Here is a 21,609-nt window from a genome sequence, read left to right on the forward strand (position 1 = left end):
CGAATGATGTATATGTATATATATAAATGATATACATATATATTTATGTTTATATATATGTATAAATATATATAAATTATATAAAAGCTACTTAGATGCCACTAAAGGCTATAGAAATCATTGTCACGTGGGCGCCGTCCACCTCACCAAGATGACGTCGCGCTCCGCCAGGCTTCCCAAGCGGGCGTGTCTCCTCTAGCGATATAAGTCATTGTACGCAGCGCTGGTCCGGTGAAATCTCATGACGGCGTCTGTGTTCTCGCGATATTAAAGCGGTCGCTACCTGATAGGAATAATGGCCGCCCTCGCAGCAATAGCCGGAACGATGAACAGCACAAGACGCTTATCGGAGCACTTCAGCTGACCAGGAAGCGCATAAATTACCAGGCAGCCCCCTTTTACCCGACTTTCGGAACGGATGGGTGGAGGGGGTGTAGCTAAAGGACTCCAGAAACGAAAGAAACGCGGAGGGAGCGGGGGGACGCTAACGATTTCTTGATAGCTAAGCTTTAGCTGGCTATCAAAACGGTTGTCATTGCCGGGATCGAACACGAGCGCCCGTAACAACTGTGGTTTGGCGGGAGAGTCGGATGATACTGCAAGTAAACGGCGGGGCTCTTGAGCACACATCTGGCTTGTCGCTAACATGAGCGGGCCGGGGCAAGACAGCGAGCCAGAGGCGAAAGTGCTCCTAATCAAGCGGCTATACAGGTAAGTTGATGAGACCAAGGTGCTGATGGAACATTCCAATGTCGGCTGCCACTGAAGAAAGTCTGTCAGGCTGTATAAACCCGCCACGGATGAGGTCACCAGACTCGTTTAGACGAGCAGAAGTTCGGAATTTGGTGACATCCTCTGATAAACCTTTTTTTTTTCTTTCTTCCTTTTTTTTTTGCCTCACTCAAAGTGAAAGCAATGCTCAGAAATGAGACTGTTCTATCCATGTTGATGATAAACTTCTGCTTCTCAGGGCTGTGGTGGAATCTGTGCACAAGCTGGATGTCATCATCGGCAGCAAGTCGTCCTACAGAGAGGTCTTCAAGCCAGAGAACATCAGCCTTCGCAACAAGTACGTCCAGCCCAACTGCACTTGGCTGTGTGGACCGTTGTGTTATGTGGTCTGACCAGTTATCATGCTCATAATGACTGACGCAGCTGTCTCTGAATTCAGCTGGGCCGCGCCCTCCTGCATCTCTGCGACTAAAGGTTTTCTGCTCGCTCCAAATGAACCTAAACGCTGGTTGTAAATGTTTTTTTGTATGCAGACTCTTTAGGCTATAAGGGCTGCTGGTGCATAAACCGTGAAGTTCGTTTATTCTGAGTTGTAAATACTGGGGCAAAACAAATGTTTGCCAGTCACTGATTCTGGAAGATGTCCTCCGAAACGGCTGAGTTTGGTCTGTAATGTCCATAACAGTTAAATGTCAACTCTGAGATGTAGAATTAAAAAAAAAAAAAGAATCCAGGGAAACCTCATTGTTTGATGTTAAATCATTTATTTGTGTAAATGGTGCAGAAAATGAAGTTTTATCACAAACAAGCAAAAAATTCTGTCCTTCGCTACTTCTTTACCATCTCTTCTGTCCTCCAATCGTTACCTGTGTTATTGGCACCTGTTTGAACTTATCTCTATAAAAGACACTTATCAGCACCCTTAAACACTCACGACTGCAACCTCTCCATCATGACCAATACCAAAGCGCTGTTAAAGGACCTGAACAAGACTGCGGTGAACCAATCTACAATAAGCATCAGCTGATATGAGAAGAGATCAACTGTTGGAGCAATTATTAGAAAATGGTTGAAATACAAGATCAACATGACAATCTGGAGCTCCATGAAAGAGCTCACCAAGATAACAAATGACCTTGGAAATAGTGAGCCCAGAACTACACGAGGGAATTGGTCAATGACCTCGAGAGAGAGCTTGGAGCACGGTAGCAAAGGTTATTATGGTAATGCGGGTCACAGGTTCAAGTCCTGCAGTGCTCCAAAGGTTCCCCTGCTTTAGCCAGCACTCATTTGAAGTTATCCATAGACAATCGGATGATCCAGACGAGGATTGGGAGGATGTCATGTGAACGGATGAAAACTAAACTGCAAAGTCTGGTAGAAACGGCACCTGTCATGTTTGAAGGAGCGTGGCTGAATTCCAACCAAGAACACAAGACTGTATTGTGAAGCACGGGGGTGGAAGCATCATGCTTTGGGGTTGCTGTTCTGTAAAGGGAACATGACTACTGTTAAGGAAAGGATGAATGGGGTCATGTATGGTGAGAATCTGTGCAAAAACCTCCTTCCATCACTGAGAATACTGAGAATGAAACGGGTCTGTATCTTCTAGTAGAACAATGATCCCAAATACCTTGTCATGCCAACAAAGCTGTGGCTACATGAGATCATTTCAAGGTTCTTGAGTGTTTTTGCCAGTTTCTGGACCTCAATCCAACCGAAAATCCGGGGAGGAAGTTGTCCAGCAACACCACCAAATTACAGCTCTGGAGAAGATCTGCATGGAGGAATGGACCAGGCATGGAATGGCAGCAACAGTGCGTTCAAAACCTGCTGAAGGACCTAAAGGAAACATTTGAGTTCTGCCATTGAAACCAGGGTTACAATGCAAAATACTGTGGTGAATTTTTTATCCTTTAAAAGTCAAACAATGTGAGTTCCTGGATTCTATTTTTCACTTTCTGACTCTCACAGTTGAATTTGATCAATGTTGAATGCTACGGACCAAACTCAGCTTTTTAGGGCGACGGCGTTCAGAACCAGTGACTGACACATACTTTTACAGCCATTGTAGCTTATTTAAAACGCACATGTTGTAGTTTGTGTCTGTGGAGGTTTTTATGTTTTGCTTGGTTCCACACTTGTGTTTTAAACAATGATGGAGTCCTTCATGGGAGAATCTGTTGATTTCTTCCACTGCAACGCTGTGACCCTCTGGGTGTTTATGACACTACGACACACAGCGTCCATTCACTCCACAAACCCGGCCAAGCATGTGTGGGAACTTCAGCTGAGGTTCCTGATCCGTATCCAGTTTGTCGTTTGGTTTGTTCATCTCATTGCTTCCCGCTGTGATTCAGAAAATCAGCAGTCGGACAGTTTTCCGGGATACCTCCACCTTATTAATGAAGTTAAAGTCACTCAGTGGGCGAGTGAAAGAGTGTCCACCCTACGTGGATGTGCTCATCTAAAATAAACCGAATATCAGCTGCTCTAAGTAGGTTGAGTTTGGTTTTGTTTTTCTTGTATTTGATTTGAATACTCATTTCTATCTTTCTGTTATTAAAAATACTGAAAGGATATTTAAAGATTTTAGTTGGGGGGGGGGGGGGTAATAACAATAAGCCATATAATGATGTTCAGTTATTTGTTGATTCTAACCTTAAAATCAAAGGTAATAAAGTATTTCAGTCTTTTCAGGTGACTGGTATTGCCTTGTTTTGCCTCAAGTTTTAAACTTGCCTGTTACTGGTGGGTCGTTGGTTCAAATCCGTGGTGGAGTCCTACCAAACTCCCCAAAAATTGGGTGTTCAATACCTCCGTGCTGAACACTAAGCACTAAGGGCAGCTGTGTCTCCAGCCCACCACTTCCTTGCCATGTGGGTCAGATGCAGAGACCAAAATGAATTGCTGGATGACCTCCGTTGTTGTTTTTGTTGTAATCGCACTACTATGACGCAAAGGTACTGAATAGGTCAACGCCGGGCAAGCGTCCAACTTTGAGTGGAATTGCCCTGACCATTGTAAACCAGACCGTACCACTTAGTGGAAATGAGTCTTAGGGAGACTTTTTAAGTTTTTGCAGACAAATCTTACGCCTAAAAATGTAAAATAATCTTTATTTAAGACTTAATTTGTTCATGAGGATGCGGCCGTAAAACCTAGTTGCTGTTTTGTCTTTAAAACAGTGTTTGGGAATTGTCCAAGCTGTAAAAATGGTGAAAGTCAGCCTCCTCTTTTCCAACCTCCCAGTTGTGAGGACAATCCTCACAAGCAGGAACTCCACAGATGAAGGGATGTCGTTCAATCAAATACTTTTAAAGTCTAACTTTTATGGGAGTTGTGGATGGAAATTGAAATGACTTATCTGCTTTTTCTACTTTGTTTCAGTCTCTCTGGTTGTTGGTCGTCTTTTCTTTTTGTTCTCGTCTCTCGCTGAGATTCACCCATCCTGCAGTTTGATCAGGGTCGGGGTTTGTGTGGAAGATGAGAGCCCGCTTTTTGCATGACTGACGCCCTAAATCGGGGTTCAATTGTGCTGGAAATGTTTTTCATACATTGTTTTTTATTCTTTTGGGCATATCTATGAAATCAAATGCAAAATCAAAGAAAATGCAGTCAAAAGCAGAATGAAAAATAATGTTTGAGTGTTTGGCTTTTACGATCTTTGCCGTTTAACTGTCACAAATGAGGCTCTTAAGATTTGAAGATCAAGGGAGATAGAAATGAGTAAAAACTAGGGTTGTGCCGATGGACGATATCATCGTCCATCGTGATGGGTGACTGACATCCCGATGGAGAGACCACCATCGTGATGCCACGCCCCCGCCACGTTGCGCGTCGACATCATAAGCCGCGGTTACATGTACAAAATATCTTGATGGGATCAATGGTCGGATTAGTATCCAACCGTGTAGATGGGCCCAGAAAAATGTTTTCAGAATATAAAAACGTTCACTAAGGTCACACTTTCCGTCGGAATAAATCATTCGCACATGCGCAGTAGGGTTTGAAAAACGGAAGGATATAAACTCCGCCGAGCGGCTTTTTTTTTTCAAACTTTATTGTATGTAACAATTCAATACAAAACATTGTTAAACAGCGCCGAGCGGCTATATACATTGACATGTCAGCTCGGTAATATATGAGACGATCTTCTAAACGTGCCTTTAATAATGTTACGGTTATTATGAAACACCTGTTCGCTCATCATTTGAATTTTAATCCGTGTGGTCAGTGCTTTTTCTGAACGAAGCCAGGATTAGCAGTATGCTAACACGGGCTAACAACATTAGCTTTGGGTGGTGCTGCATCCTGTGAATAACATCAGCCTTTATTTAGTCGGGACACGACTGGAAACACAAATCCATGTGATTGATTGAATGTTTTCTAAGGACTGAGCGACATTTCTGCTTTGAAGCTCAAACCGCTGTGTGTGCTGACGATCCGAGCTGTGCACAGACACACACTTTTAGACCCGGTTCTGAGTTCGGTTGCTTGTACCCCTAGAGCTGCGGGACGGATCGCAGTCTTAAATCTCCCACACATACCTCATGTACCCCCCCCTTCCCATCAAACACAAAGCTGTAAGTCCGCACTCCCCCGGAAGTGCGGGAGCGGACTACTTCTTTTCTATTTTGTTACTTTTTTTGTTAAAGTCACTTCCCTCAGTTTATACTGGATCATCGCGGATTAGTCATCAGTTGGGAAATAAAATGAAAAAAGCAAAAAAACGAATAGCAGTTATATAAGAACGAAAAATGTAAAAATACCCCCCCCCCCCGACGATGTCATCGTCCATCCCGATGGTTGACAGCAAACATCGTCAACGGCCAATTTAGGGGACATCGCCCAACCCTAGTAAAAACTCAAACCAAGGCTGCTGGTTCCATTTCTCCCATAACCCCCTCTGTTCCTGTCACCCTCTTTTGTGCCACACAGCTCACCCTAAAATTCATTATTATAAACCTTCTGTGCTTTCAGACTGAGGGAGCTTTGTGTGAAACTGATGTTTCTTCACCCCGTCGACTATGGCCGCAAGGCTGAGGAGCTGCTCTGGAGGAAGGTTTACTACGAGGTCATCCAGGTCATCAAGACCAACAAGAAGGTAGGCCGGAGGGAGCCGTGGAGGAGCTGCTGCCTTCTTCCCTTCTTATGACTCTCCACTGACTAAATATTTATTTTATTTTAATCAGTTTGGTGAGTTTTAGAGTAAAATAACCTGCAAAAGCTAAAGGACGGAAACATATGAAGCAACAGACGGGAAAGAAAATGACTTTTATCTGCTTGACAGTATGCTGATCATAAAATATGCATTTTTAGAATTTTATCTGTTTGAATTTTGTTTAAATGTATTTAATAATGATGAATAATGCTACTTCTACCTTTTTTTAATTTGTTTTAAGAAAATACTGACAGGATATTTAAAAAATGAAAACATATTCAGCATTTGATCATCATCTATTCAGTTATTTACAAAGCACCTTTAATCACTAGACAGACAGGTAGCACCCAAGGAGAGCAAAACATTGTACAATCATAAAACTTAAACGACATTTGATTGGCTAGTTGGCAAACGTTAGCCAAATAAATATGTTCTTAGTCATTTATGCTGATTCTAACCTTGAATCAAAGGTAATTGGGAAGTGTGTTCTTTGTGCTTCCTCTGCAGCATGTCCACAGCCGCAGCGCTCTGGAGTGCGCCTACAGGACACACCTGATCGCCGGCGTGGGCTTCTACCAACACCTGCTGCTCTACGTTCAGTCGCATTACCAGCTGGAGCTGCAGGACTGCATCGACTGGACCCACGTCACCGATCCTCTCATCGGTCAGTCTTCTCCCACACTCAACAGAGGATCCCAAACAGACACAGGGTGGAGGAAAAGAGACGAGAAAACGCAAAAGTTTGGAAACTTCTGCAGATGTGGTGGCATGAGGAGCTGGCAGAAGGACAGTTTTCTTCACCCCCCATGGTCCCCATGGGCAGCTGGTGGATGGAGCTTTGTGGTTTCTTTCTTTGTTTGTTTACTTTTCTTACAAATTTAGCGGTGATCTTGCTTGGAAGCTGTTTTATTTATTTATTTAATTTATTTTTTTATGTCTTCTTATTCATTTTTGTAAAAATAAAGAGATTTTTTTTGTCTCCAAATAAACAAAAACAAAATAATTTTCTTCCCGATAGTCTGTAGTAGTCACCTAAAGTGAAAACCCAAGTAGATAAACTGTTATTTACTTAAAACAAATGAATCAATATGTGAGCATCAACTCTAAAGTATAAAAATATTCTATATTTATTCATAAAAAGAAGCGCCTATTTGGTAGGCACCCTCCGACATATCTCTAAAGGTTTACCTTCAGATTGCGTTTGACATGTAGCTAATGTTTGAATAATTCAAATAAATGTGATCATTTTTCCTCCTCAGGCCGAAAAAAGCCAGTGTCTGCCTCCCCCAAGGAGATGGAATGGGCGCAGATGGCCTGCCATCGCTGTCTGGTGTACCTGGGAGATCTGGGTAAAAGATTTCATTTGAAGTGTGAGGCAGCTTGTGTGAAAATGAGGCAGAATTGTGACAAACTGAGCACACTTCTTTGGTTTTTGTATGGTTTTAGTTTGCTTTAGAACTAGAAGTGTGAGTGGTGTTGATTCTTCTGGTGCTGTGTTCTCAGCTCGATACCAGAACGAGCTCGCTGGAGTGGAGACGGAGCAGCTGGCCGAGAGGTTTTACCACCAGGCTCTGTCAGTGATGCCACATGTGGGTGAGTGACTGTCTAGTTTAAACCCAACTCTTCTGTATTTTTTTTCATTTTGGTTTTCCCCTACAAGTTGGCAGAGCTTCATAAATGCCTGGTGAGGTCAGGGACCCCGGGATTTCTCTTAACCGCTGTCATTAAAGTGCAAATTGATAAGGAAATGGCTTGAAATGGGGATTCCTCTTGTGGTCAAAACTGGTTAGTGGAAATCCTTCGACAGATCTTTGGCACAGTGGGGATCAAAGTGGTCAAATCACGTGTAGGGCATGAAGGCGAAGCTGCAGCGAGACTGAAGGAGAACAGGAAGTTGGAGTTGTCCTTAACATTCAATTTAGTTTTAATATGCCTCTCCCCCTAAGTATGATCTGTGTTATTATATATTTTATAATTATTTCAATATTTTGTAATGGATGTAGCCTTTTTTAATCAGTTGGTATTTTAAATTATTTTAATTGATCAGTGAACTGCAAAAAACCCATCAGGACACATATCCCATAATGCATTGTTTTGTAGTCTGTAGGGCAGCTTTCAGTCAGTTCAGTACTACATTTCCAGCTGCGTTCGCTCAGGTTGGGGTCTTGCTTCTGCCCCTTTCTCCTGATATTTTTGTTTTGATTGACAGGTGATGTTAGAGCAAAAACAAAAATTTACGTCTCACACCAGGTGATCTGCGCAGCGTTGCGTCCATCTGGGTGATCTCAAATTATTGTGCATCTTGGCTGCACCTATTTGGTGTCGCCAACATGAATTTCCATCCCCTAATGTTTACATACATTTAAGTATTGTTTGAAACTGTGAAATGACCGAAAGGTTACTACGGTAATCACTTCGTTACTAAAAACTTTTTTTAATTCTAAATGTATGGTATTTTGTTTACTATTTGTACTGTCATGACAGCGATGGTGCTGTCAGTTTACCTCGTTGTTGCATCTTCAAAAGTGAAGAATAAAATGTGACACTGAATTTGAAACAGCACATTGTAATTTCTGCATCTATTATTAAAGTATTTATTCATAATACAGCGGAAATTAGTAGATCTGGTTAGCATGTTGATTTACGGTATGCGCCCCTAAAATTTTCAGTTGGGGGCCACTGTGCTCCTAGTGAAAAAAAGTTAGTCTGGAGCCCTGTTCTGTAAATCTGAAGACAGCCCGAGTTCTGTCAACAGCTTGATTTGATTAAACGACATCAGACGGATGCTTCCATCCAGAGCAACTTTTATTACGTTTTTTAGAGTGTGCAGTTCGGCGGCTACCCAAAGACGCAGCAAGAGTTCTCCCCGGGACTTGAGCCTGCAGCTGCTCTGCCAATAACTGAATTAAAACTGCATTCTTTGTATTTTTAGGGAAAATCAAGTCATGTTTACTCAAAACAAAAATCCACATCATCCAGCTGAGAGAAAAGCTTAAAAAAAGCAATACAAAGGAGCCGGTTGAAATTTGGCTAATTTAAGCAGAAATCCTAAAGTTTTAACATAAGTTATCTGGTGTTTGACCCCATGGGTCCACATGTCTTTTAAGTATTCTTGAAATATCCAATCAATTTGCCCCATCAACATTTAAGAGCAGCTTTCAGAGCAGAGTTTTTCTAAAGTTAAGTCTCTTTTTTATTGCCTTCTTTCATTGTTTTTTTTGACCTTTTTTTTGCAGGAATGCCTTTTAACCAGCTGGGTACTTTGGCTGGAAGCAAGTTCTACAACGTTGAAGCGACGTACTACTACCTTCGCTGGTGAGCGGCGCCGATACCCGAGCTTCAGTCGGTGGTCGCAGGTCTTTTACGGAAGCTTTCTTGTGTGCAGCATTCAATCAGACGCTCCGTTCGAGGGCGCCTACGGCAATCTGAAGCGGCTGTTTGACAAAGCCGCCAAGATGTACCACCAAGTGAAGAAGCCGGAGATGAAGAAGCTGTCTCCATCCAGAAAGAGGTGGGGCGGCTGCAGAAACGGATCTAATGTTTGCCATCAAAGCTGAGAGGTCTTCAGTAATTACTTTGATCTCATTTGTGCGAATGTCAGAAATTTGAGCTCTCCTTGCTAAACATTGGATCCACATCAGATGGTAGATTCTGCAAGATAATTAAAACAAAACCAAAACAGGATTCAGTGTAATTGAGCAGAAATTATGAAGAAATGAAGCCAGAAAGCCTCTGAAAGCACAAAGGTTGAGATGTTGGCATCATCTGAATACAAAGTCCTAATCCTTTTTTCAGTAAACATTTGTGAGGAATCTAACTTCTAGTTTCCTGCAATGAGCAACTTTCAAGCATCAAAAAATTTGCTTTTTTATGCACTTTAACAGAACTTCATTTTTGTTCAAACTTCACTTTATTTTTTTGTGATCTTGCCTCCAGATCCAAAGATGTAAAGCGGCTCCTGGTGAGCTTCATGTACCTGCAGAGCCTGCTGCAGCCCAAGAACAGGTGAGGCGGAAACCATGACGTGACCCGAGCCCCCAGTTTTGTCAGCCGTTGCATCCCTAGATGGGTTTCATGGCTCCCATAAAAATTCCTACAAAATAATGTTTATTTTCTTTCGAAATTGTTGTATCATGAATATGAGGAGTAGTCATGACTAATTCATATCAATGTAACCATTTAATAGTTTTTGTCTTTTTTTTTCTTTACACGTTTGTCCTGGAGCGTGCACTTTGTAGACGGTCCCTTGGCAGCACAGAGAGCCATTCTCATTAAAAAGAAACAAAAACTCAAACTTTTTAATGAATAAAATGCCTTTTAAGGCCCTTGTTTGAGTTAAAACTAACCAAAGAGACACTTGCTGTCGGTTTAAACAGTTTATGAAGAGTCACTAGCCGCGGTTACATGGGCAGAATATCTTGATCGGATCAATGGTCGGGTTAAAATTCACCCGTGCACATGGGCACAGAAAACCTTTTTCCGATTAGAACAAACGTTCCCATGGCTCACGCTTTCGTTCGGAATGAATAATCTGGGCATGCGCACTGCGCAGTAGTGTAAAATCACCCGGATGCGGAACTAGATCCCGTTGTAAACAAACCGCTGCCACAGAGAGACAGCACGTGCTGCAGCTCCGTAATACGAGACGACCTTTCAAACGTGCTTTTATTAATGTCATGAATATTATGAAGCGCCTGTTCGCTCATCGTTATATTTAATCTGTGTGGTCAGTGCTGTTTTGTGAATGAAACAGCTGGAAGAAGGCTGAGGACAGGCTAACACGGGCTAACAACGTTAGCCTTGATGGACACGAGAATCCAGGACCGTGCGACAAACGCAGCAATCTGCATATTAGCGCACATAAATGTCTGGAAATAACAGCAGCCTTTATTTTGTCGGGACACAACTGGAAACACGAATCCACGTGAAACCCCGCGACATTTATTTCTGCTCTGATTTCTGCTCTGAAAAGTTCACACAGACCGCCCCAAAGCCACTCTGAGCTAGCGGCCGGAGCTCAGTCTGTTCGAACACGGTTCCTCCTGAGTCCTGCAGCCGCTAACCCAGAGCGGCGGCGCGGCTCGCAGTCTGGATTCTCCCACACATAACAAAATGCACACGTAACAAAGCATCCTCCCCCTCGGACACAAAATTATTAATCCAGCTCCTCTGTTCACTCGGGTGCCAGTGGACCGAGTGAGCGTCGGGGGGTACGAAGCGCCCCTTCCCCGCATTCCCTTCGTAAGGGGTGTAAGAGAGGGGAGAGCTAGCGGGGCGAGAGCGGAGCGGCGCTTTTCACGGGGCGTCCGCAGAGCTGGACGGTCCTGTATGAGCTTTCTCACAGCCAAACACCGTCTATGCGTGACGTAAACCAGAGCAGTAGTGACACACGATCGTAATGACCGTTTACATGCTCCACGATCGGATAAACGATCGGTATAACCCACCTATCTCAATCGGAAAGAAATTCTGATCTGAATGAGTCTGATCGGGGCAGAGTATTCCGAACGGGGCGTTTACATGACACATTTTCTTTCCAATCAGACGTTCATTCCGATTACTTTTGCCCATGTAAACGCGGCTATTGATCCTTGAAGCCCAAATCTGTGAACATCTCGCTAAATCTAGCAAACTGTTTTTGTGTGCCTCCTGTTCAAGCTGTATTCTGCTACGTTTTACGACGGTAAAATGCATTTATCCAGTCATCATGTGCAGATTTTTTATCTGTTATATTCGGATTGAAATGTATATCGCTGATCGTAATAAGAATAAAATTATTATCCGATCCCTGATTGGGCTACAAGATGCGATTCTGACCGAGTGTCAGGACATCCTTATTTTTGGACTTTGTTTCTTTGAAACAACTTTTTGCCTAATCATCTGAAGGAGAACTTTCTCTCTTGAAACATTTTTTTTCATTTATGACTCGGCTGTATGCCCTGGGGGGCCCACAGGAGGACGGATGGAGTGATTCTTGGGATAAAAACAAACCTTCCACTGTCCTCTGTGTTTGAAGTTTGCTGGAGACGGAGCTGACGTCGCTGTGTCAGTCGGTGCTGGAGGACTTCAACCTGGTGCTGTTTTACCTCCCTCCTCCAGCGCACGGAGGCGCTCAGCACAGCCCCAGCGAGGAGGAAGAGGAGCAGCATCAGCAGCACCCTGACGTCTCCTGCCCCGTTCTCCCCGACGGCCTCATTTTTAAGATGGTGGTAACGTGTCTGATGGTGGTGCACAGCCTGAAGAGGGGAGGTGGGCGTCTTCCTCAAAGTCCTTCTTTAGGTTTCAAAACTCCAAGTTGTGTAAACGCTGAAGGTGTGGCTTTCTTCCACAGGTTCCAAGCAGTACAGCGCTTCCATCGCGTTCACTCTGGCTCTCTTCTCCCACCTGGTCAACCATGTCAACATCCGGCTGCAGGCGGAGCTGGAGGAGGGGGGGGGGCAGGTGCCGGCGCTACACACAGATGCTGCAGGTGGGAGACAAAAGTCACACCAGAGCAAATCTGCAGCGTTCCTGCCTCTTCCTCCTTTGGATTCCTTTTAGAGCAGCTGAAGATTTTCATTTCTCTGTAGATGACGCAGATGGGAGGGATTTGTCAGCACCGCCCATGGATTGCTCAAGCGAGAAGCCTCTGCAGAACGGCATTGTGGGGGAAGAGGAGGAGAAGGAAGATGGGGACAAAAAACCCAGCAGCGAAGAAGATCAAAGCAAGAAGGAGGAGAAACAGAGGCAGAAGAAAAAGTACGTGCGCCTGTCTCGACTCCGCCGCCGCCGCTGCGCCCGCAAAGACGGCCAGGAGGATGAAAGCGATCTGAGCGAAGGCTTCGAGAGTGACGAAGAAGAAGACAATGAGGAAGAGCGACAGGGCAGAGCTGATTCGACGGGAGGGATCTCGATGGGATCCCCGGTCAACCCTTCATCTGTGAAGAAGGAGACCAAGAGGGATCCTTTAGGAGAAGAGGTCATTTGGGGGAGTGGCTCTGAGGAGGAGGAAGGAGGAACGGCGTTTGACGTGGAGACCGACTCGGACATGAACAGCCAGGAGTCCCGCTCCGACCTGGAGGACATAGAGGACACCGAGAACTCTGAGGCCAGGGAGCACCAGGAAGAGGAGGAGGACGCGGAGCATGCGAAAGAAGGAGGAGGAGGAGGAGATGCGGACGGTGACCTTCCTCCAAACTCGAATGGTCCCAGCATGCCGAGCGACGCCAGCATCAGCAGCAACCTCCAGGCCATGTCCTCGCAGCTCTTCCAGACCAAGCGCTGCTTCCGTCTGGCGCCGACCTTCAGCAACATGCTGCTCAGGCCGCAGGCCTCCTCTTCCTCGGGTATTCCCACCCCAACTGACACCTCTGCCCCCCCATCTCAGGAGACCCCCCCTCCCTCTGGGGATTCCCCCTGTGACCTGAACCCAGGAACCGCCAACGGAACCAACGACGACGGTAACCTCCGCTGTGATATTTGGCGTCTTCCTCATCTGTTGAAAAGGCTGAAATCTTCCTCTGGGGGTTTCTTTTCCTCAGACTTGGACTCGGATTCCGAAGAAAGTCAGCACAGCGCTCCGTCTGTACGCAGCGAAAAAACCCTGCTGGAGAAGCTGGAGATCCTGACCAACCAGGGACTGATCCAGGTGGTGAAGGTCTTTGTTGATTGGCTGAGAACAAACACGGATATCATCGTCATGTGCGCTCAGGTGAGGCTGCAGATTCACCCGCCTTTCAGGATCCATCTCTCTGGAGTTTGATCACGAACTGCAGCTTTTTCTGCAGAGTTCTCAGAGTCTGTGGAACCGTCTGTCTGTGCTGCTCAACCTGCTTCCAGACAACAGCAAGATCCTGGAGGCCGGTGAGTTCCTGCCGCCAGAGTCCGGGTGCTCAACATTCAGCTCCTGGGAAGAAGGTTTTCGAAGTCTGAGTTCTCAGATTTCCTGCACAAACGGGAAAATGTTCATCCCCGTTTCATAGAAAATAGCGTTGAGTCACTGTGGAACCTGTTTTCAGATCATTTTATTTTATACGTCTGAATTTGTTGTTGCCTCCATCTGACCTAAGATGAAATTAATTTTAGTTCTCCTTAGGTTTTTGTAAAAGTATGAATGCATTTTCGTTTAGCAGGAGATTATTTTACACTCCTTAAAAAAATGCCCCCACTAGGAGTTGACCTTTATTTATCTCACAGGGAGAAATTTTTTCATTGTGGCAGCTTGAAAGTAAAAATACAAGTGATGGTAAAATGACAGCTCGCTAGATATCGGATCAAACAGACAGATAAATAAATGGCCATGTAAAAATAACCTGGTTGTGCAGTCTGATGGTGACATTGAATGACATGTTGAGAATTTTGTTTCCCATTAATGATTAGGACTGTTAAAACACATATTTAATCCAGATAATTATAATGAAATCTTAATTGTGTCTTAACTTTAATTTGTAAACGAGGAACCCTGAAAAACCTGTGTCTGGGTTTACATGCAAGTGAACTCTGGTGCAGTTAACTAGCAGTGTGAACCAATGGTTGTGTTAGAGAGAGAGGATTAGTTTAATCCGTTTAAAGATGGTTTTTAAAAATCATCAAGTCTTGGAAACTCATTTAAGTGGTTACCTGTCAATCAAAGGCCACACCCTTTTTCAAGTAAGTGTCGATTGTAAAAATCAACTGTTGAGGTTCATAAATTTATATCATAAATATTATATATATTATAATTTGAATTCTGGCCCCAGTCTGCTTTCATTTTAAACGTGCTTCAATCAGGAAGTCCACGGCCGTTCCTCTCGTGAATGTCGACGAATAATCCCGTAAACAACAAGCGATCGTTTTAGTTGAAGAAAACAAACCCAAAAAATGGTCGTCCTTATTCCTTTCTTACTAATCAAACACTGTGAAGTCCACCCTCAAAAGTACATGGTGAATCCAGACACACCAAGCTGTGTCTGCTGTCTGCAGGAGTGTGATCTCACCGCCTCACAGAGTCGTCGGTTTGGCTCTGACAGATGCTGCTGCTGCTGTTTTATCCTCACAGGCTTCACACACTTTGCTTTCATCCGTTTGCGCTGCAGATCTGGGCTTGAACCCTCAGCTAACAGAGATGTTAAACGAGTGTGAGCAGCCCGCTTTGGTCCAGACTCTGCTGCTGCCTGAAGATCTGACGCTGCGTCACCTCCCTGCTCTCAACGCCGCTCACCGCCGCCTCGACTTCGCCGGCCGAAACCTGTCCCTCAGTCCAGTGCACGAGGTAAATTCTCAGAGGAGGAAGACTTTGCCTGTTGGAACTAAACCACTGAAGGAATTTTCTCTCGTTAATGAGTTTCCCAGGTTTCGAACCGCAGCGGTCGTCATAAATTAACAGGAAGCAGAAAGCCTTAAGTTACTGAGGGGTTTCTCTTGAAGGTTGTTCTTGTTCTGATCATTTCAGTTTATGTTTTAGGAAAATATTCCGTTGCATGTGTTATTTTGAGCAAGCGATCACCTCAAAGTTTCCGTCTGTCCACACCAGCGGCTGTCTAGAAGAAAATAATCATCTTAATCATTTAAATTTGAGAAAATTCTTGTTTCTTTTAGTTTATTTTGACGAATATCCTGTCCAGTTTTATAATCTTTAGAATAGATAGTAGCTGATTATGCATAAAATCTACAAACAACTAGATCCTCTCCTAACATTGTTTACCATTTCCTTCACAACTTCTGGATTTTTTACGACCTTTTTTTTTTCCATCCTGATGTTTTGTAGTTTAGTATTTAAACCTGATTTTGGTTCTTTTTTTAACCAATATTTCACTCAAACGTCACTCCAGCGTTCAGGATTTCTTGTTCTGAAACTTTCTCGGATCTGTTCCCTCCAGTGCGTGGTGCGAGTCTGTTGCATACGCAGTTTCGGACACTTCTTAACAAACCTGGAAGGCAACGTCCTGCACTTCAACCCGGAAGCGGGCATCTTCACCAGCATTAGCCAGGCCGAGCAGGACAACCTGCTGCAGCAGGCCAAGGCCCAGTTCAGAATGGTGAGAGGCGGCAGAATCCGTCAGATCCTTGGTTCTGCGTCCAACGACAAACGCTGAAGGTTTTTGTTTTCAGGCGGAGGAGGAGGCGCGGCGGAACCGATTGATGAGAGACATGGCTCAGCTACGATTACAGGTTCCTCTCTGCTTCATGCGGCTCTTATTGCATTCTGAGCTCAAAGCTCCTGTGAAGGAGGAAACCATGATTTATTGACTCAAACCACTCATGGAAAAAGCACTATCAATGTAGAAGAGTCTTAAAATCAGTTTACTTGTATGTACCACAAAAAACCCGCAGTTTCAGTCCGATTTGAGTAAAAGAAATGTAGATTTTAATATTTTAAAAATGTCCTACTTTAGATGGAAATAAATTCAAAACTCGCATTTATTAGGGCACGTGGATTTTAATGTCTTTCTGTACTTTAGCAGCTGTAGTTTGCTGAAGATTGGTGGTTAATCCAAAGAAATAAATACCTTTTAATGTATTTATTCATTCCTTTAAATGAAAGCAGAAAACATTTGTAAAAATGAGAAAAAGGTTTTTGTTTTTAATGAAAGTTTAAAATACAAATGAGCTTTTTAGGACAAATAGATAAATGAAACAATAAAATCAAACCTAATCCAGACCTGGTAAGTTGCTGTTTCCTGCCTTCAGGGCTGATCTCTGAAAGCTGCTTTTATGTGTTTAAAAATGTTTCTGAAAAACCTTTTATTCTTCTTTTAAGAAACCTAAAAAAGCAAAATGTGAAAACGTTTTTCGAAAAAAATGAATAAACATCCTGATTATGACTTCTAAGGAGGATCACTCTTTATAAAAAAAAGTTTACTAAAAAATATTAATCAGAGATGCGTGTCTACTAACAGTAAACAGTGATGTGATCCTCAGAGAGGAAGTAGATTCTCGTCTTTCTGCCTGAACTTGATCAACACGGAGAATTTTGTTCTCTGCCTGCAGTTGGAAGTGTCACAGCTAGAGGGCAGCCTTCAGCAGCCCAAAGCTCAGTCCTCCATGTCTCCTTACCTGGTCCCCGACACGGCCGCCCTCTGCCAGCACCTGAGTCTCATCCGGCAGCTGGCTGGAAGCGGCTGCTTCATCATCATCATCCCTCGTGCAGGTCAGTGCTCTTCATCGCGGTGTTGAAGTAGGAACGCTTTCAGAGCGGTGGCGCTGACAGGGGGGGCGGGGTTTGTGCCGCAGTGATCGATGGCCTTGACGCGTTGAAAAAGGAAAACGCTGGCGCCAGAGACGGAATCCGCTTTCTTGAGTCTGAGTTTCGAAAAGGCAACAGGTGAGGTTTTTTTTTTTTCCTTTCATCAGCCACTCAGGCCGTTTACAGGTTTTATCTTCACAAACTGTCAATCATGTGTTTGAGATTTTAAAAAGGACTTTTTCCAAGGTTGACATTTTTGCCTGAAAGGAAGGCCGACTTGTAATTTTCTTCTCCAGATTTCAGCCCGTTTGTATCTTCCAGCCAGCTTCTCGGAGCAGGAATGTTTCGGTGACATCCATGTTTGAGGGTTTCTGAAGCTCTTCTTTCTGTCTGCAGGTACATCCGCTGTCAGAAAGAGTCGGGTCGCAGTTTTGAAAGAGACAAACTCAAACGGCAGGACCTTGAAGCCTGGTGAGCTCTGCCGTGTCCTCACTTTTTGATCCTCGCCTCCAGCAGAGACCCGAGATTTGAAAGATGGCTCCTCTTCCTCTTTTAAGGCATCTGTACAAGACGGTGGACAGCTGCCGTCAGCTGACCGTCTCCCAGAGCAACGGAGACGAGGACACAGCCGGCATGGTGACCATCCTGACGGGTGGCGAGGTGGAGGAGCTGTGCTCCCGCTCTGCAGCCATGAAGGTCCGTCAGTCTGAAAGAAAAATGCAGATTAAAACTTAAATAAGAAACGTTTTAGTAAGCTGATGCTAAAAAGGTTGAGATACGACACGAAGAAGTTCTCGGCTCCGTCCACTATTCATCCATTTACATTCATTTATGTGTTTTTATGTAGATTGTGGCAGAAAGGTAAAATGTTTTGAAGATCCTGAAGTCTAAAGATGAACATTCCTCACATTTGTTTTGATGAATTGGGATCTTCATGTGACTCGTATGACATTCGTGTTTCACTTCAGTTGAGTTTCTGAAAGTTTAGCCAATGAATTTACGCGAATATGTCCCCTTTCATTCAAGCTCCTTTTAACAGCCAAACCTTAAAAACGTCTGCCTGGACTGTCTTATATTGCCTCTTTTGACCGTGAATGGGTCAGAAAATGTCGTGTGAATGTGTCCTTTAAGCCCCATTTTTTTCCAAATTTAGACTTTATAAAATGTCTGTCATCATTTTACTATTTACATCATGTGACACAAAATCAAAATTGGATTCTGAGAGTTTTCGTGGGAAAAACAATGCGACTGAACATGAAAAACAGGTTTTGTATGTTGGAAATGGAAATTCCGCTAATTCAGTGTAACGTTGCTCTCCGGTAGTCTCTAGACCAGAGTTTTTCAACCAGATTGCCCTCATTAACTGATTTAAAAACATTTCCCATCTCCAGGAAATCAGCTCTTTGTTCATCCAAAAAAGGCCCTGATAAAACACTGAGAAATTAGTAATATGAAAGGTCATAAAATACTTTTTTCTTTGTGTTTATTTGATTAAAGTAAAGACATTTTGATAAGAATGACGGTACCGTGATTTAGGCGTAGCTTCAAACGTTTTCGGAAAAGTCCCGCCCCTTCAACTGTCTCCACCAATCATTCTTGGAGGCTTAATCACACGTGATCAGTCTGACCAATCAGAAGTGGTTGAAGTCTTCACTTCCTTGTTCTGATTCTGCTCATAAAGTCTCAGTTCCAACAAAAATATCAGCTAAAGCTCGTCTTTAGCGGTGTAGCTTTCCACAGGATCCGGTGTCAGACGGTGGAACAAGTGAACAAAACAATGAAGCTCAGAGTCTTTCTGCGTTCGGTGGCTGTTTGCACTACATCTCCCATGATGCATTGGGTTAAAGTGACAGCGTCTCACCGCACAATGAGTCGTCCTTGTTAAACGGCTTAAAACCACAACAAACACACAAACAGTTTTTAAATCTTCTAACTTAATTTTTATTGCATCTTTTAGAAAAAAACAGCTGCAACTTCCAGCTTTTTCTGCAACAATTATCTCAAAAATGCACGTGAGTTTGGGGAGGGGCTGTAGATCAATACAGACTATGAGTTTCTCCTGTTTTTAAATTTTTGGATGCTGGTGTGTCGCTGGATTTTTGTCAAGGTTAAAGTGTGCCGTGGCTCAAAAAGGTTGAATAACTCTCCTCTAGACCTCCATGGAGGTTTTATTACCCGGGAGGGTCGGCTAGCTGACATTTTTTGTTGTTTCTTGTTTTTTGCCTCTGAGTTGTGGGTGGTGCAGTTGGCGCGGGGCAACCCCGCTCCCCCTTCCTCCCCCCTGTTGCTTAGAGGTCAGAGCGGCGTATATCCTACTTCACACACATGCTCTTTTTTTAACATTTGTTTTGCGTCTTTTCCTGATTTACAACAATTTGAAAAAACAAATTGTTAAAAACTGAAACTTTGAAATAATAGTTATTTATTTTGTCCTTCATTATCAGAAAAATGCCAACAAAACATGTTAAAAACACCAAAAACGACCCTTTTTTCGGAGTAGGTCATTAAGTAGTTGTGCTGATCTGAAGATCTGTGCAAACGTGTCGTCCGTGACACATGCGGGATAAAAAAGGTGCCTACATGAAGTGTTTTTCTTTGATTTTTGAAACGTGAGGATCTTCCGTGTGATTGAAAGTGGCGGTCTTCCTGTCGGCAGGCGGCGGTCCAGGCGGCGGCCTCTGCGGGCATGGAGCTGAAAAACGTCGTGGAGTTTTACCGCCAGTGGAAGGAAATGGGCTGAGAGCGGAGTGGGGGGGGCGGCTGTCGGCGCCGCCGACGGCTGACGGATGGCAACACTCGCTCCCTCTGTCTCCCACTCTTTTGCTCTGTATGTATCTGCGTCTCCAAGGCAACAACTCACGGATGGAGGAGCGAAGCTTTGAGGGCTGGAAAACGGAAACGGGTCGAGTTGAAAAAAATAAAATAAAATAAGCGGAAGAGGAACGCAGGTGAGGCGGCGCTACAGGAAACGGCAGACACCCCCACCCCCTACACCTCCCAATCTTGAAGAGCGACCTGTAGTGGTCAGGGTGGAGGTTGGTGGCGGGGGCACAGGATTTAAAGTGCCCCTGGTTCACACCTAACCAGGAATACACTGTAAATGTTAGCAAACAGGAAGTGATGCGAGGAACGCATTCAGACCAATCCATGTAGATGTTTAGAGCCGTTTTCTTGAATTTCCGGTCCCCCCTTGACTTGGACAACAGGGTCATGAATTTGTGACTGGGGGGGGGGGGGGGGGGGGGTTTACCTCACCTCACCTCTGAGGCTTTCATCACAGACTTTGGGGGCTGGGGGGGGGGCTCAGACAGATGGATGTAAACGTGGTTTCGGACCCATCTGGGTTTGTTTGGTTTCTTTATTTGCAGTGTGTTTTTGTAACTTTTGTGTCGTGCTTTCTCTGTATGAGACAAAAAAAAAGGAAGAATTCTTGTCGACCTGTTGAAATATTTTAATTTGGATTTTATTTTTGTACCCACATGACGGCGTTTATTCTGTTTTGTTGTGAGCTGAATGCAGGAATGTCGGAGGGACGGGGAGGGAGGTGGAACTGCTGATAAAGCGGGGAGGGGGGGGGGGTTGATCAGCTGTTGTTGTAGTGGGGTGGGGGGGTGTTTGGACCTCTGTAAACTCTCAAACTGTTTCCCACCTCCATCTCCATAGTGACTGTCCTGTGATGCGCTGTGCAGAGGAAAACAAATCTACGTGTGGCCATGCATTAAACAATAAAGATAAACTTGGATGATGATGATGATGAAGATGATGCTCTCTGTCTCTGTTAACAGCAGAAAACATGAAAAAGGTGAAGGTGAAGCTGCAGCTCGACTGAAGGAGAACAGGAAGTTGGAGTTGTCCTTAACATTATATTTATTTTTAATATGCCTCTCCCCCTCAGTATGATCTGTTATTAGATCTTTTATAATTATCTTAATGTTTTGTAATCTATGTAGCCTTTTTTTTATCAGTAAGTATTTTAAATTATTTTAATTGATCACTCATCTACAAAAACGTCAGGACACCATTTCCCATAATGCATTGTTTTGTAGTCAATATGCGGCTTTCAGTCAGTGCAGTACTAAATTTCCAAGCTTAGGTTGGCGCCTTGCTCCCGCCCCTTTCTGGTGATATTTTTGTTATGATTTACAGGTGATGTTGGAGCAAAAACAGAAACATACGTCACTCACCAGGTGATCTGGGCAGCGTTCCGTCCACCTGGGTGATCTCAAACACGCTTAATGTGCATCTTGGCTGCACTTATTTGCTGTTGCCAACATGAATTTCCATCCGTTTGTGAGCCTTTCTCTGATCTCCGGTATTGGCGTTGATTGTTCTGATCTCCAATCAACAGCGGCCTTCTCTTTTACGAACCACAGTTTGAATTCAACTATAAAAATATAGGAGTGGCTGACCGGCTGCTCTACAATAACTTCTGACCAGGGTTTAAATGTGCAAAAAGTCATAAAGAAAATCCGAAAATGGTTACTGAATATTTTTTCTCTTTTACTGATTTGTGTTTTAAAAAGTAAACATAAAAAAACATAGAACACAGACTCAAAATTGGGAGAACATA

At 43.9% G+C, this 21,609-nt stretch overlaps 1 protein-coding gene across 1 annotated transcript; it reads left to right on the top strand.

The window, feature by feature from the left end:
• The first annotated feature begins 255 nt into the window (after positions 1–255).
• Positions 256–20,276, top strand: smg5 (SMG5, nonsense mediated mRNA decay factor). The gene is made up of 22 exons (XM_023964170.1): positions 256–711; positions 971–1,069; positions 5,716–5,839; positions 6,404–6,560; positions 7,156–7,245; positions 7,400–7,489; positions 9,133–9,211; positions 9,282–9,407; positions 9,833–9,901; positions 11,913–12,145; positions 12,228–12,365; positions 12,466–13,335; positions 13,417–13,586; positions 13,663–13,738; positions 14,950–15,125; positions 15,733–15,891; positions 15,965–16,024; positions 16,844–17,003; positions 17,087–17,177; positions 17,436–17,510; positions 17,597–17,735; positions 19,696–20,276. Exons 1-22 carry the CDS (start codon positions 647–649, stop codon positions 19,777–19,779), a joined length of 3,330 nt encoding a protein of 1,109 aa, XP_023819938.1. The 5' UTR covers positions 256–646; the 3' UTR covers positions 19,780–20,276.
• Positions 20,277–21,609: the final 1,333 nt, after the last annotated feature.

This window comes from Oryzias latipes, chromosome 16 (assembly GCF_002234675.1).
Source record: "Oryzias latipes chromosome 16, ASM223467v1".
Classification (NCBI taxonomy): Eukaryota; Metazoa; Chordata; class Actinopteri; order Beloniformes; family Adrianichthyidae; genus Oryzias; species Oryzias latipes.